At 37.8% G+C, this 17,626-nt stretch overlaps 2 protein-coding genes across 2 annotated transcripts; one reads left to right on the forward strand and one right to left on the reverse strand.

Moving 5' to 3' along the window:
* Positions 1-5,197: 5,197 nt before the first annotated feature.
* Positions 5,198-8,645, forward strand: LOC142632476 (putative LRR receptor-like serine/threonine-protein kinase At3g47570). The gene is made up of 3 exons (XM_075806869.1): positions 5,198-5,726; positions 7,664-8,173; positions 8,299-8,645. Exons 1-3 carry the CDS (start codon positions 5,198-5,200, stop codon positions 8,643-8,645), a joined length of 1,386 nt encoding a protein of 461 aa, XP_075662984.1.
* A 5,816-nt stretch (positions 8,646-14,461) lies between these two features.
* On the reverse strand, positions 14,462-16,593 carry LOC142631865 (NAD(P)H-quinone oxidoreductase subunit O, chloroplastic). Its single transcript, XM_075806189.1, has 6 exons — positions 16,311-16,593; positions 16,168-16,223; positions 15,829-15,894; positions 15,703-15,744; positions 15,273-15,332; positions 14,462-14,771 (listed from the first exon to the last, which is right to left on the reverse strand). Exons 1-6 carry the CDS (start codon positions 16,531-16,533, stop codon positions 14,742-14,744), a joined length of 477 nt encoding a protein of 158 aa, XP_075662304.1. The 5' UTR covers positions 16,534-16,593; the 3' UTR covers positions 14,462-14,741.
* Between the last annotated feature and the right edge of the window lie 1,033 nt (positions 16,594-17,626).

Raw genomic sequence — 17,626 nt, forward strand, 5'->3', positions numbered from 1 at the left:
AAACTGGGAAGGACCCTACAAGATTATGTCATGGCTAAGAAAGGGCACATATTACCTGGAAACGCTTGACGGGCAGAAGCTACGACGCCCATGGAATGCCGAGCATCTCAGAAGATACTACCAGTAAAAAATGGCAAAGCAGAACACTACTCCTCATTGCCAGTTTATGTTCTTCAATTGTTTGTCCTAAGTTTATTCCTGTCTACAATATAATTAAAGCCTCAGGGGCTGAAAGTTTATCTTTTCTTTTTCGGACAAAGTTTTACTTATGCATTCATTCTAATAAGAGGAGGTTTATTCAGAAAAGACTAGTGAACTTGTTATGTTTTTCAAAGGAATACTAAGTCCACAAGGTGGACGGCCTTGTGGCCAAGTCCATAAAGTGGACGACCTACCACTAAGTCTATAAGAGTGGACGCCCTTATGGCTAAATCCACAAAGTGGACGGCCCCATGGATAAGTCCACAAAGTGGACGACCTACTACTAAATCCACGAAGTGGACGACCCTATGGCCAAGTCCACAAAGTGGACGACCTACTTATAAATCCACAAAGTGGACAATCCACTAATAAGTCCACAAAGTGGACAATCCCATGGCTAAATCCACAAAGTGGACGGCCCCATGAATAAAGTCCACAAAGTGGACGATCCCATGGCTAAGTCCACAAAGTGGACGACCCCATGGCTAAATCCACAAAGTGGACGGCCCCATGAGTGAAGTCCACAAAGTGGACGAACCTACACCTAAAATCCGCAAGGTGGACGACCCTATTTCTTAGCCAACAAGGTGGACGGTCTCATTGCTAAGTAGAGGGCCTTATTACTAAGTGCATAAGAGGTACAAGCGCAACAAAATTTGTTTTCTTTGTTGAACCCGTCACCTTGTCATCATGCAACTAAGTGACGGTGTTATATTCAAAGTGACGGATATACCGCAATCATCTTAAAATAAGTTGACTAAACCGACGGTATTGTTCATAAAAATGATGGGCGTATGGCAAAATAGATACATCGAACTAAATCAGCTAAAAAGCTGACGCCATTAAGAAATTGACAGGCATACAACTAAGTTTGGTCCAACGACGTCGCCCATGAAACTGACGGAATGATAAAAACAACTTAAAGAAGCTGACGCCATCACCAGCTTAACATTTTTGAATTGAAAATTTGAGAAAAACCCCGTCACCCATAAGCTGACGAGCTCGTCACGAGCATATGATTCTGACTTAGAGTATGTATAAAAAAAACACACATACTTGAAGCATAAAATGACATATTAAGATTAACACAGGCGATGTCTTTACAAAAGCCCAAAAAAACGGGCGTCAAGTACTACAGTTCGTCTACACTTTTCCTTAAAAAAAAATAAAAAAGAAGAAAAGAAAAGAAATTTTTTTTAAGTTCATGAAATAAGGGGGCCTTAGGGTCTTCCATCGTCTTCGGCAGTAAAAGGCTAGGCGCAGGAGATAGAAGGGCTGACGACATTTGGATCGTCATTGTGAGGGTTTGCTGGAGTCAGAGTGACGGACTGATCCGCGGCTGGCTGAGCTAGAACGACGCTGTTGTCCCTTTGACTGTTGTCGTTAGCTTCCTCATTAACGGCGTCGCCTGCAGGGGTTGACGGGATGACTCATCCATAGAAATCCTTGACAAATCCAAGTCAGGATAGACGGATTTTACTTGTTTCAAGCAGTCCTCGAACCCATCACCGTAGTAGGTAGCACAAGCGTCTATGAAGGATGACGAATCCTTAAACTCCGTCACAGCATCGTTCCTAGCCGTCTCCACCTGGACTAGGATGGACCTCAGCTCCTTTTTCGCTGTCAACTTGGCCTCCTCTTCCAGCTCCCATCGGCGGGTTTCCTCTGTCAATTTCTCCTTAAGATCCTTCAGCTCCGCGCCCAAGATGCGGTTCGCATCCTTGTATTGCGCTTGACCGTCAGCCAGGTACTTGACGTGCTCGTGCAGATGGGTAATCACCCCTTCCTTGGCAGAGCACCTGTCTGACAGAGCCTTCATGCGAACCATAGCCTATAAAAAAAAAAGGGATAAAACAACGTCAGGGTATAAAGATTGGTCGGGCACCAAAGTAGAGAGCGAGGCTTACCCTGGTAAGGTCGAAAAGGCCTGACGCCCTTATCTCGTCAGTAGCCTGCTCAGTACAAGGGTCCGTTTCTTCATCTTTCAAGATGGACTCCGTCACCTCTACGACATAGTCTTTATGGGTCAGCAGGCGGCATACAGATCCTTGGGAGATGGGCCCTGACGAGGTCATTGGCCCCTTATTTGCCCCGTGGACGGACCTAGGAGGTGACGGCCTTCGAGAAGACTTGTCCCCGAGAGTTGGGGCAACCTTCTTCCTGGGACGGTCTTCCCTGCTGTCAGGTTTCCTCTTGGCCACAGCCCTCCCGACGAGCTTTGGGGCAGATAGTGGGGTTGACTCGCCCCCAGCCTTCTCTTGCTGTTTTTTCTTGGCCGTAGCGGCAGCTCAAACCCTTTGCTTAGCTGACTCCATTTCTACAAAAAATAAAGGTTAGAAAGAGACAGTGTCAGGATAAAGACAAGAAGTTGAAGGATACTCACGACGACGGGAATAAGCGTTTAATTTGCAAGCTTCCTCCGTCGGTTCGGGACCACCACAATATAAATGAAGAGTATCTAATGTGATTAAGTCCCGACACTTTCTCTCATCTAAAGGAATGGCCGTCACTCGACGAATAAAATCCTCTTGCTTCGCGGTAATGCGTGGACGATTGTTAGTTGCAATGAAATGTGACGAGTTAGAATACCAAATTGGTAGACGAAGCGAGAAGGTCGACGGGATTAACCTAAATTTCTAACATGTGCCCATGTGTTATCAAAACCATTGGGCATTGACTCCCATTCCTCCTGACAACATACCCAATTTGTTCCTTCCACAAAGAAGTATCTGCCCTTCCACTTCCTATTGGAATCAGGCATGTCTGACACCAATTTCAACTCCTTTTTCCTCACTGCAAAATGATACACTCCTTTTGACGAGGAAATGTGCTGAGGGCGATAACACCAAAAGAACTCGTCCAAGGTCAGCTGACGGTTCCCACCACTCAGACGACCCCACAAGATCTCGGCACCAATAAAGGTTCGCTAGGCGTTGGGGGCAATCTGGCTGACGGATATCCCAAGGAAATTAGCTAACTGACGATGCAACGCTGTTAGCGGTAGCCTTAGCTCGGCCGCGAACATGGCATCATACATGTCGACGTCCGTGGTTCATCCTGAGTAACACCTCTCACCTTCCTCAGGAAGACGGATTTGAATGTCGTCTGGTATTTGGTAGCGGGACCGCAAACTCTTGAAAACATTCTCCGACATCGTCGGGAGAAACTTGTTGACGGACCACTCTGAGGGTAAGATGAAGGGACGATCATCACCAGAGGTTCCCGAGGTACTCTCTAAGGTTTCCTCGTCGCCGTCACTCTCACCCCCGTTACTAATACTCCCCTTTTCATTAATCCTCTGGTCTTCATCATCTACCCTTTCTTCGCCACCGTCACCACTCACCTCACTTCCTCTAGAACTCCCTACTTCCCTATCAGAAGGAGTTGATGATTCTCTTTCTGACGACTAGGATAGGCCCTCCGCGGGCTCACGGCCTGATTGGAAAACTTCGTCGTAACCCACTCCGTCGCAGATCGACGATTGATCACTCGACGTCTCCCTAGACATCTGACTACCTACAAACGACGGGTTTTTTATTCTAAGATCCTAGGCAGACGACTTCACTAAAGGGCATTACTAGAAAAGTAAAAAGGTAAAGTGAGGAGAACTTACGAGTAGGAGGACGGTCTCAAGAAGCTGACGGCTATACGGTTGACGGCGTGATAAGATCAGCAGTGACGTATTCTTTCTCTAGAAATGAACAGGATGTAAAAAGTGGAAAAAAGGTAAAAAATGAAGTATATATAGGAGAGAGGAGGCGCGAAAGACGAAGCGACACACCCATCCAGACACGGAGCCAATCAGTCTACGCCATGTGTCCCACCATTTAATGAAGATGGCGCAAATCACCATGCAAGAACCATTTCCCCAGTAACGACAACTCCATGACCCGTCACCCATAGCTGATGGGGTAATGGAGTGGGGGGCAGTTGATAGTGACGTTTTTTACAAGCTGTCAGTACATTAAGAAGGCTGACGGGAATGTACAACCCATTAGCCATTGGCATTAGGACGCCTTCTTTTGACGTTCGAGGCCACACCCTTTACGTGGCGACGTTAGGCTAAAGTATCAAGCTGACGAAGTCAAGGCTGACGACCTTGATTGTGAAGGTCCTTAGCTGACGGTCTTTTTGGAGACGTACATAGGCTGACGACAGTGTAGGAGGCACACGTGGGCTGACGACCTTGGCAGGTAAAAGCTGAAGAAGTAATTCAACCTTCATTCTTAGCCTATCTTGACTTCTACATACGTGAATATAAGGAAAGTTCTTGCGCTATACGTTCGACCTTAGTCAAGAAGATTCCTATAAGGAAAAGGGCTCTATACAATATGCAAAGATCCACAAATTACTCTTTTAAAAGGAAAGTACTTCTTCACCAAGACGTTTATTTTGGCTCCATACCACTATATATACCCCAAAACCCTCATGACCCAAAGGTACGTACAGTTATCTCAACTCTGGCACTCTAGGGTTATTTAAGACTCTAACTTGATCGTCGGAGGGTTTTTGGCCGGCACCACACCGGTGCTCTCTGTTCGATCTTTTATTTTTCTCTTCGCAGGTGTTGCTTCGATCTGGAGAGTGTTCGTAGCTTACTAGTGTTTTCTTCGGCATCATCACCAACCATTTTTGCCAGTGGGAAGGTGTGACATGCGGCCGCAAGCATGGAAGAGTCACAATATTGGATCTGCGGTCCAGAGATTTGGTGGGTTCTTTGTCTCCATACATAGGCAACCTTAGCTTTCCTAGACAAATCGTTCTCGCAAACAACACCATTGGAGACAAAATTCCTGATGAAATTGGCCGTCTATACAGGTTGCGAGCATTGATGTTGTACAATGACTCCTTTGATGGGGAAATTCCTGCAAACCTTTCCCATTGTTCCAACCTCAATTTCATTTCTATAGCTAGAAATAACCTTTTAGGGTCAATCCCAAAGTAGCTTGCTTCTTTGTCAATGCTAAAGTCTCTTTCTTTTGCCACAAACAATCTCATGGGAGAAATCCCACCTTTCATTGGGAACCTTAGCTCTCTACAACTTATATCTGCTGTGGACAATGTTTTGGGAGGACATATTCCAGATGCCTTGGGTCAGTTACAAAGCTTAAAATATCTTGGTTTGGGTGGAAATAAACTCTCTGGTTTGGTCCCTCCATCTTTATATAACCTTTCGTCTATTATTGTTTTTTCATTGGCCAAAAATGAGATTAGTGGAAGTCTTCCTTCAGACTTACATCTCACCCTTCCTTGTCTCCAGTGGTTTCAAATTGATCGAAACCAATTTACCGGATCTCTTCCGGTCTCATTATCTAATGCTTCAGAATTAGAACTCTTCCTAATCGAAGAAAACAATTTTACGGGAAAAGTATCAGTCACTTTTGGAGGCTTACAATGTTTGGAGAAGTTGATTGTTGATAGAAATAATTTAGGAAGTGGAGATGCTGATGAAATGTATTTCTTTCAATCCCTGGCCAATTGTAGCAATTTGCAGATACTTGATATCAGCGCAAATCAATTCAAAGGTACGTTGTTTAACACTTTGGGTAATCTTTCAACCTTACTTAGGGTTTTTGCAATTAGCCAAAATCTTATTTTTGGAGAGATCCCTCCAAGGATGGGTAATTTGGTCAACTTGACCAACTTATTGATGGATGGTAACAGATTAATTGGGACAATCCCAAGTGAGATTAGCAATCTTCATAAGTTACAATGATTAGTTTTAAGTGACAACAGACTCTTAGGAAGGTTACCAATTACCCTTGGAAACCTATCATTGATAAATTATCTGTACTTGGACAATAATAGATTGCAAGGAACTATCCCATCAAGTATAGAAAATTGCCAAAATTTTTTGTTGTTAAATTTGTATCAAAACAACCTTAGCGGCACCCTTCCAAAGCAACTCTTTGGAATTTCCTCGTTGTCAATTTCACTTAATTTAGCTTGAAACTTTTTCATTGGATTGCTACCATCAGAGGTTGGCAATCTTGTCCATTTAGTAGAGTTGGACTTATTTGAGAACGACTTGTCAAGTAAAATTCCAAGTAGCCTAGGCTCTTGTACAAGCCTTGAGTACCTTTATATGGAGGGTAATTTCTTTCAGGGAGCAATTCCAACATACTTGAGTTCTTTAAGAGGTATTCAAGTCATGGATCTTTCTCAAAACAACTTGTCTAGTCAAATTCCAAATTTCTTGGAGAAACTTTCCTTGAAGAATTTAAATTTATCCTTCAATGATTTTGAAGGAGTGGTTCCAACAAAAGGAGTGTTTGCAAATTCTAGTGCAATATCACTCATTGAAAATAGTAGGCTATGTGGGGGCATATCAGAATTAAAGTTTCCTAGATGCTTAATGTAGGGGCATTGGGCCCAGTAATTTACCAAGGATGGCCCAACGAGGTCTTTTGGGCTAGAAACCCTAAACCGAAGACATCAAAATGATCTTGGAGTATCTGAAGGGATCTTATAAAGAAATGTCAAGTAAAGATATGATAAACGAATGACCAATTGTGTCCGAGGAGTATATTTGTCCTCGGATTAACAATCCGAGGACATAGGACGAGAGGTTTAGTATCCCCGGGATATGTTATAAAGAATCCTACGGCTACGGAAATACACGGTACATGTGGAGGACAATAGAAAGGGCGGTGGAATATTTAAGGTAAAGCTGCTATCACCGCCCATACATTAAAAGCTATGTAAATTGATATATTGACTGCATGGATGGAAGGATGGGACGTGAGCATGAAGTTTGGAACTTGGTCCCTGACCCCAGCGGGCTTTAGGGAAGGATTGATGGGACAAGTATCCAAAACGAGCATTACAACCATGAGGTGGAGGACGATGAAGAGAAGAAAAAGAAGTATAAATGAAGGAGAAGTCCTACGAAGAAAGGGGAGGCTTTTTCAGGAAGAAAAAGAGCCAATAGTATACGATAATCAATATTTGTATCCAAACTTAAGGAAATACTATTATAAACTATCCTCGGATTTCGTCCGAGGAGGAATTCTCAGTCTTACTTTTGCAAGCAACTCTTTAATTTGTCCCATTGGGCCCAAAGCCCGTTCTTTCCCTTATTGTCTAAACCATCCTTGAAATCTAGATTACAAACCCATCCTCTACAAATTTATTGTAAAGATAGGCCTTTCAAGCCCATCTCCCTCCAGTGATAGTTTGGGAATTTGAATTGTGTCCTTACACTTAACAAAAGAAGAGAAGAAAACAAAGTGGCCTCTTGCACTCACAGTGGCAATCTCAATGGCATGTGTGATTTTGGTAGTAACCATAATGTCATTTTTCTTATTTTGTCGGCACAAAAATCAAAGAAAAGATAATTCTTCAAAATTTTCTTTAAGGCAATCACTTTTGAAAGTGTCTTACCAAGTGCTCCTTAAAGCAACTGATGGATTCTCGTCAGCAAATTTGATTGGTGTGGGTAGTTTTGGCTTGGTCTATAAAGGTATCCTTGGTGAGGATGAATCAATTGTTGCAGTCAAGGTAATAAATATTCAACGTCAAGGAGCTTCTAAGAGCTTCATCTCCAAGTGTGAAGTTGTGAAAAATATTCGTCACCGGAATCTTGTGAAAATCATTACTTCCTGCTCAAGTGTGGATTTTCATGGCAATTATTTTAAGGCTCTTGTTTATGAGTTCATGCCGAATGGAAGTTTAGAAAATTGGTTGCATGTGGATTTGGAAACAAATACCAGGCAAGTAGATATACAAAATTTGAACCTTGCTCAAAGAATAAGCATTGCCATTGATGTTGTCTGTGCACTCGATTACCTACATCACCGTTGCCCAATGCCAATTGTTCATTGTGATCTAAAGCCAAGTAATATTCTTTTTGATTGTGATATGATTGCTCATATTGGAGATTTTGGCCTTGCAAAATTTCTTTTAGAACTTTCAAATCCGAAACAAAGCGACTCAATTGGAATAAGGGGAACAATTGGGTACACTCCTCCAGGTAACAACAATTTACTAAACTTTTTAATTATTAACATATGTTTTCCCACATTAACCATAATTACTTTTTGCAATCCCACGTCGTAATGTGAACATATTTTCTATATCAAATATTTTGAATGGCAGAGTACGGTGTAAGATGTAATCTGTCAACAAAAGGAGATGTCTATAGCTATGGAATCTTATTATTGGAGATGATAATAGGAAAGAGACCTACAAATCGTGTGTTTGAGGGAGGCCTTATCCTTCACAACTATGCTAGCATGGCATTGCCTAATCGTGTAATAGAGATTTCGGACCCAAAATTTTTAAACAATTGTGGAGATACAGACAGAACAGAGGGGTGTTTAATATCCATGGTCAAGATTGGAGTGTCATGCTCTATGGAGTTGCCACAAGGACGATGGGACATCATCAAGGCCTTGTCTGAGCTGTATTTGGTCAGAGACAATCTTAATGGCGCTCGGATTTAGCACTACGTTCTTGAATATTTAGAAGGTAAAAAAAATCAAACTTTTAACCCTCAAAATGTTGGTATTAAGTTCTTTACTTTGATATTTTCCTATTTACGTTGTTTTCTATTAACTAATTGCAGGCTCATAAAGTTTGACAATGGATGGAAAGACATGTTTGGCGTTCTAGATAAACATGCTTATAGTTTATCGAGGACCATTCTACATGGTTCTTATACCTAGTCTTATATCTGTATTTTATTTCGTTTGAGTGAATCAAAATAATTTCCTTCAAACTTGTATTTGTGTTTGATTCTATTGATAATATGTTTGGAAAATAAATTATCTAATTTCATTAGCAGTTGTAATATTTTTAGCTAACGATAAGATGTTTTCTTCCCTTCCCATTCCACATTAATATACTTTTTGTCAAAGCTTGAATTCACATAACCATGCTTGAGAACAATTAAATTATATAAAAACGACAGTATGTTACACGAGACTTTCCTCAAAAGCTCGACTAGGTCAAAGTTCATGCCAAAAACAAACACACCCAGTGTTGAATGTATGCTTTATAGGAGCATTAGTATTAGTGGTGCTAAAAGCTATATTGCTATTTTTAGTACCATCAATCACAAAAATGGGCTTATAATGGTGGAATTATAGCTAAAAAATTTAGCTTCTCAGCTACAGTGCATAGCCATTTTTGACTGTGCACGGTACCTTAAAGTTAAACCCATATAATATATTTTATTCTCCTTCTTATATTTTAATAAAAAACTATGTTCTCTCTCTCTCTCTCTCTCTCTCTCTCTCTCTCTCTCTCACTTTTTTCTCTCTCATCACCTCACCTTGTCCTTCTTCCTCTTCTCACTTTTTTCTCTTTCTTTGCCTCACCATGTCTTCTCCCTCTACTTTGGTTGATCTAGCAAAACCCACAAAGCTCTATACCGCCAATTTTGACGGGTTAGGTTTGGTTTGGATAGCGTTGAACGTGTTTGCGTTCAGCGCTTTCCATTTTTTTTTTTTCGTTTCTGCAACAAGGGACAGCGCGCACTGTGCACGTATTGTTCACCTACTTTTCAACAATTTTTTATTAAAAATGAATCCTGCAATACTATTTACACATTTAAAAATTATTTTATTACAATATTTTCAGTTTTTAGCTATATTCAAACGGACTCTTAGTGTTTGACTCTATTGGGCAGTGTCAAATCACATCGAAGCTAGAAACGTATCAAAAATTCAAAATAAAATAGGTTGCTATTCTCGTAACCTCTACCTTATCTTTGATAAAAAGATATCTAATGCATCAAATATAGTTGGGTTTCCCTTCGCGTTATCTTTTGAGTTTCTGGTTGGTTGAGCCACTCCCATAGTTGATAGTCCCACTCCTCGCGGCTCGAGATGGATTTAGAAGTCCCTGTGTGAGCTGTATGCGGAGAGAATCGCACATACAGATACAAGGGGGTGCGTCCATATGTGTAGTGTGGTGGTTGGGCCTACCCCACCTTATTTATTCCAGGATCTGTGTTTATTGGTGTTACTCCGATCAATTAGCTATGATTTTGACCGGATACGAAATCATTGGCGGTTGATCTAGTGGTATTTTTATAGGGATTCCAATATCCTGTTGTAAGATTCTTATGTTAGAGAAAGAATATATATATATTAAGTTTATGAGATAATTACTCCGCCCTCTATATGAACCTTTTGTTTTTCCTGTTGAAAAAAAGAAAGTTCAGAGTCGTCATTTGGGATATTTATCAAATTTCAGTTCTCAATACTCATTTCTCGTCGCTCTAAACTCTAGTCCGATTCTCCTATCACCATCTCTATTTTTCTCATAACTCACAAAAGCTTGTGTTTGGTTCTTGTGCCCGAGTGTAAGTATCACCCAAAAAACTCAAACTTGGGAAAAATTTGTGGAGCCCACAGGCCCCACACGCTGAAAAGAAGTCAGAACAGCTCTCTCATCTTTCTCTGTTTCCCTTCCTCTTCTTCTGCTGCTCACTCTCCCCTTTATCTTTAGAGGGTAGTTGGCTTGTGCTTTCAAACTATAATTTTTAATTTTTAAATAATATTACACATATTTTTACATAATTTTTTATTTATATGTATTTTTACACACTTTTTCATTCATGCATATTTTTACACATATTATTAAATAATAATTTATAATTTTTACACACATATACAAAAAGTGTCCTTAATTTCCACTTTTTTCTTTCTGCCTCTCAATCTCTTATTTTTCATTAGATCAACTAACTAAGCCCTTGTGTGGCATTCATGTTTGATTCCACTTTTGGTCATGTTGTCCATTTTTATTAGTAATTTAGTGACACTAAAATGAAAACAACCTTAAAATTAAGTGCCAAAATGTAATTTAGTCTTTAAAAAAATGACTGTGGAACACTCCTCTCCTCTCCCCACCCTCTTAGGGTCTTTTAGTCCAGGTGTAGGTGGTTCGGATTGTCACATGCATCTCTACTTTACCAAGTCTCTCTCTGAGACAGTCCCCAGATCGTTTACGAATTCTCCCCTGCCCTGCTAACTGTTCTTTTATATTAATGATTGGGTTTGTACTGTGTTTTGTTGGATAATCGTTTGCTCATGTGAGTTTCTGGAAATTGTAAAGTTTTATACTTATTGTTTGATGTTTCATATCATAACAAATCGTTTGTCCTCATCGCCACTCAGCAGTGACATTCTATTAGTGAATTTATTGAATAAAATGTACCTAATAAGATAAAATAGCCAGAATTTGAGCATGATATTAAGCAAAAAAAAAAAAAAGGGTCTCTTTTTAGCTCATTGTATATCTGTTGTGTGGGATATAGATACTTTTGCTTCAGATTATGGTTTGTTGCGTTGAGACAAAAACTGCACTCCCACATTTTATAAAATTTCCTTAAAATAGTGAAATTACTACAACTTCATGGACGTAGACAAACTACTTAACTATATAATTTCTTGTGTAGTATGATTGTTTTCTTTCTTATTTATCATATCACAGATTTGGGAATTCCCAACAAGAAATGTTTTGGTGCTTAACCTTCCATTATATCATTTCTTAATAAAAGACTGGGGAAAAAGGATAAAAGAAAATTATGGAACAGAAACGAGTGGAAGAAAATAAAGAATACTTTATATGAGGAAGTCATATGCATAATCTCTCTTCTGCTTTTTTTTTTTTTTCTCAGTCTTTCATAGCACAAACCAGGTTATTGATTTTTTCTTCATTTTCTGTTAGTCTAACTCAAAAAGTATCCGCATCATGTCATACCAAGAAGAGAGGAAAACTGCAGTCTTTGATTTACAAAAACCAACAAGGCAAAGATATTACAGGGAATGCAACAAAAAAGAATGGAGAGAAAACCCCTCAACTTTGAAGGATACAAAATATAGCCTTTTATAAGTACGACCGTAACAAATGGACAAAACATATAGAAGAAGAAAAAAAAAAAAAAAACTGAATTGATACTACAATTCAATGCCAAGGTTCATCCTGTGCGTGCAAGACTTAAAGCACTGATAAATGTTTGTGTGTGTGTTCATCACTCTTTTAGGCATGTGTAAGAAGGACATGCCCTATCTTACTTTAGCCTAGTGTAGAACATCAACGCATCAAAATCAACGTGTTTAAAGCATTGCTATATACAGACTAGATTAAAGTGTCAAATTAGGGAGAATGTGCTTACACTTATCTTTTTGCTTAATCTTGATTATATATCAGGGTGTTTTACTTGATAAAATTTCTATCAGAATCTTTCTTTTTTTGAATAAAATTTTGACAGCCAAAACCTTGCTGCTATTTCCTGATGCTTTTACCAATCGGATGGTCCAGGAAAAAAAAAGAAAAAAAAGAAAGGATTATAGCATCATAAACAACCATATGCAATATGTTCAAAATTTTCATATAATAAATTGATATTGGCAATAATAAGACCCTGAATTCAAGGCATCACAATTTTATATAGAAGAAATTGAAGCAATTATTATTATTATTATTATTATTATTTGGGTTTAGGGTGGGGGGGGGGGGGTGTGTGAGAGAGGGGCTAAGGTTCAGTTTACTCTGTCCTTAATTTGATGGATCATCCCTTTTCTAGCATGGGTTGTATAAACTTCAGGAGCTGTAATGTTCATGTTAGAAGGCAATTTTGGTAATATCCTGCATCCAAGAGATTGCAGACTCACACTTGAGTGTCTTAGTGTCTACATTGTTTACCAGAGAAAATTTTTTAGAAAGTTGTCCACTTGATTATGTTTTCCTAGGCTGCACTTTTGGGAGATTTCAAAAAATAATCCCAGCTAGCACTTGTAATCCTAAATTATGTGTGAGGTGGCCTCAAACATGCTGCAGTGTGCCTAAATTATGACCTTACTGTAAGCCCTGCATACTTTATTTTGCTTTGTTCACATATTGAAATTTGCAAAAGTGCAAATATCATACAGCTGTATGTACATTTGAGCATTTGGCAAATCAAAATCTATTTTTATGGCTGCTTGCCTGTGATGGTAACTTGCTCCTATGTAGTTGTAGTGTGTTTTACGCTAAAGTAATATCTGAAAAATTGTGTAAACAATATTTTGCATCTGTCAGTTGTGAATCATGACCATTTTTTGGAGATAGCATATGTTTAGAAACCTAGTTTTGAACCTTTATCAATGATTAATACATACGTGCATACATATTTGATGCATAAAGATAAATGAGCCCTTATGTAGATTTAGACAAGGATACTTTATGTTTCTCTACACATACTAACTGCTGCAGAAGATCATAAATGGATGCAGTTGATTCACTGTTCATTCTTGTGATGCTTATCAACCTTAGGCATTAGTGTCTGTTAGTAAGGTGATTAATAAAGAATTTGGGAATTCTTAGTAACATTGATCTAGATCAGCAATAGTAAACAATCAGGGCATCCAATTATGAAAGACATAAAGTTTGTTCCATTCAAGTTAAATTTAAATTAGACGAACTTTTATATGCCCTTGTTATAATCTTGACTATTCTTAGCCTTGGGTGTTGGTTGGGTTGGTTCAAGTTCATCAGGTTGGTGGGATGAATCCTACCCCTTCTTGCAATATCTCCTCACCTTTGACGTTTCTTCATAGTTGTTATACTTAAACCTTTAATTCATCATTAAGCTTTGTCTATCAATCATCTTGATGGCTCTCACACATGCACAATGAAATTTTACCATTTTGTTCAGAAAAGAAGGGAAGGACCAGGATATTCATTGACTTCTTGTTTTTCTCTCTCTCTGTCTGTCTCTTTCTCAAAAGTTTTTCTTTGTTATAGTATTCTTTTTATTTCTATAATACATGATAAGCTTGTGGAAATAGCGGTTAGATATAATGAAAATAAGAGACTTTTAAGTGGTGGGGGAACATTGCAACTAATCTCATAATTTAAGAAGCTAGTTGTTAAAATTTAAAATTTAGGAAGGACATTGCTAATGATCCTATAATTGAGTACAGAAAATGATATTTTTTTCTATTAATCACTCTCCTTCATCGTCAGAACATTGCATCATCATTTTGTAAACAATGCTAGTGTGTGTTTTTTTTTAATAACAAACCTCAAGTCAGTTTTTGGACCTATTATCTTCGGTCTGTTTTGCTTGGTTTTTATTATAATATTATTTTAAGAATTGGGAGGGGGGGGGGGGGGGGAATTAAAATCCACACTTGAATGTTCAATGGTGTATTACTTAAGTCATTTTCTTGTATTGTTTATCAATTTTTGTGTACTATTTATAGTTCTTATTAAAATAAACCATATATATATATATATATATATATATATATATATATATATATATATATATCTTGAAATAATGCACCTTCAAGGCTTCAAAAGTTTCACATGCATAGTTTTGATATGCTTAATATTATGTACTTTTTAGAATAAGAACAAAATCTCAACAAAATTATGTTGATGATCATGTTATTCTTGCCCAACATCAATCACATCAATTTTGACAAAAGATTCGGAAGTTGCTGATGGTGATCAGAAACCAAGGGACTCTTGTTGAGATATAATTTCTGATGGCAAGCAATGGCATCCATCAGTAATAGCAGTTAATTATGCTTCTGGATCCTGGGTCACATTCTCTCGTAATTGAGTTTATCTGACTGCAATCAAACACAAGGGTCAGGTGACCAAAGTAACCACAAAAGCTCTTAATAGAAGGTTTGAATAGTTGAGTGAAGCAAGGCACAACTGAGCAGAAGATCTGCATCTTCACCAATTAAATGAGCCAGTATCTAACTGCTAATAAGTTTTTCATTTGGTAACATATGCTCAGCTCGATTTAGTTTGGCATGGTTATAGTAGAATTTATGGAGCTGAGTAAGAATCTTGACTGTGAAGAAAGTGCTAATTTGCAATGTCTAAAAGAAGTGTTAGATTTTTAGATAGAACCAATGTCAGGCTAATGAACTAGCCAGGATAACTTGAGCTCAGCTAAATAAAACATGATCCAAGGTTGAATTAGGCTTGCTGTGCTTGATCTTGATCTAAGTTCAGTCACAAAATCACAATACTTTAATCGTCAAACACCAAGCTATGCTTAGCTTGTTGCTCTCTTAGAGCAGCAGTATGAAGCATCCAATAAAACAAACTGTTAGCAGTACCTTGATAAGCATGTCTGTTGGAAGCCAAGCTGGTGCAGTTGGGATCCCAACCCATCCAATCTGCAAAAGCATCATTCTTAAATCTTTCAAAGTCACAAATTCACTTAGAGTATTTATCTTGGTTGATATGGTGAAAGTCATAATATAGGAAACTTGAAAAGTCAATGCCAATGTTGCAACTTTTGTATATAAAAGTAAAATCTGTGATATGATTTGACACTTTTAAAAATGTCAAGTTCAAAAACATTAATACAAGCATACCAACCACAGGTTATGCCTTACTTGACATAAGTTTCAGAAAGCCTTTCACATATGACATAACAGAGAAATTAAAGCCATGTTATTTATTATTTTTAAGCTGCAGACTCAATGTCCAAATCAATCTGAATGTTTTATATCAAATAGAAGATCTCAAACATGAATCACTTACTAGTGCATACTCCCCGGTTTCGAAATTACGTATATCCAAGACCTAAAAGAGTATTATGCTGTCATCAGAAAATTGAAATGGCCAGCCTTGCTTCATGAGTGCTGCTAGAGAGTGTAAAGAAGCTACCTCACCACGGTCTTCATAAATGTAGTCCAAGCCTTTGTAGTATGGTGGGTGCCCAACAGATAGATACTGAAATTTTGAATCAAACACATTCCAGCTTATGCCAAAGCTAAGTATATAATGAGTCAAATTCAAAAGGGAAAGAAAGGGTTACACACGAGCTAAGATTCAAATATCCTCCATATAATAACACATTCATATAGCTGAGTTCAGTTTATTCATATTCCAACAATACCAAATATCAAATCCGTTGTGACTAGCCTTAAATTGACTTCATGGGAAAATTGTATTCAACCAATCCAGCTTTAGCATTATAGAAAAAAACCCACTTATTAAACTTACATTGACACTACTGAGATACTTCTCCTTGTCCACCCTCACAATCTGACCTTTCTTCACTGCCCATAAATTAAAAAATTAAAAAAAAAAAAAAGGTCAAAGAATAAGAAAAAATAGAATATTTTTCTTGAAAATTCAGAACTTACTCGAATAGACGGGCTTTCTGGGGGTCTTAGGAGGTGTGGTTGATGGTTGAGCATTAGAAACAGATGATTCTTCGCTCTTTGTTTCCACAGTCTTTTCCTTCTCCGGTTCAGTGGATTTTACAGCTCGAATTGACGGAAAACGAAGGGGGTTTCTTCTTAAGTTGTGAGGGAGTTGAGAGAGGCATGAGAATGAGTTTTGTGAGAACGTTGCAGAGAAAGCCATGGGAGAGAAAAGAGACCTTGAAGTTGAAAGTGTGAGTCTTGGGAAGTTTTCAGAGTTATTCACTATAGAGATAAGAAATGATGAATCCTTGTATTTCTAACGGCCAGATTTTGAAGACAAAAATCTGTTGCTACGCGGTAAGTTCAACCAATCATAATGTGCCACATCACCAACATTTAGATGTAAATAAAGAATGGTTGTTGGCAATTTGGTCATTTGGCTCACCTCCTGTTCCTTGGGAGGAGAGAGGCATAGAGATATTCACGGTTATACTTATATGATTAAACTCAGAAAAAGAAAAAAAAATTTCATAGCAAATTTTAAGTGGTAGTTTATTATTGGTGAAAAAATAATAATTTTAGTGGTGGTTCAAATCAATAGTAATAACAATTTATCACTTAAAATATGTTGTGAAATTGTTGTGAATGTCATACCTATAAAATCCAACTTTTTAAGAAAACTTTGTTTATTATTTGAGAAATGATATGTTCACAACATTTTTACAACAAATCTTAAGTGGCATGTTGTTAGTAATAACAATTTATCACTTAAAATATGTTGTGAAATTGTTGTGAATGTCATACCTATAAAATCCAACTTTTTAAGAAAACTTTGTTTATTATTTGAGAAATGATATGTTCACAACATTTTTACAACAAATCTTAAGTGGCATGTTGTTACTGGTTGTTATTGTTAGGCCAAAAAAATAATCTTCGTGTTAGGTTCAAATTTGAACCAATAACAACTAACTACCTGTAATTTATTGTGAAAATGTTATAATAATGTTGTGGACGTAGCATCTCTCTTATTGTTTTGCTCTTAAACAAAAAAAATAAAAGTTCTCAAAATTACCCTTAAACAAAGTTAACAAAAATTTTCTAATTTTAAATTAAAAAAAAGTTATCAAAAATTTAAAATATGGGGTACTTTTGAAAGGAGTATCATTAATTGTTTGTCTCTTAAAATAAATTAAAGTTTCCAAAAATTACCATTAAAAAAAGTTATCAAAATTTTCTTTTTTCTTTTCAATAGGGTAAACTACATAATTGTTTTTCTTTCTTTCTTTTTTTTTTTTTCTTTTTCTTTTTAATTT

The sequence above is a fragment of the Castanea sativa genome, chromosome 4 (assembly GCF_040712315.1).
Source record: "Castanea sativa cultivar Marrone di Chiusa Pesio chromosome 4, ASM4071231v1".
NCBI lineage: Eukaryota > Viridiplantae > Streptophyta > Magnoliopsida > Fagales > Fagaceae > Castanea > Castanea sativa.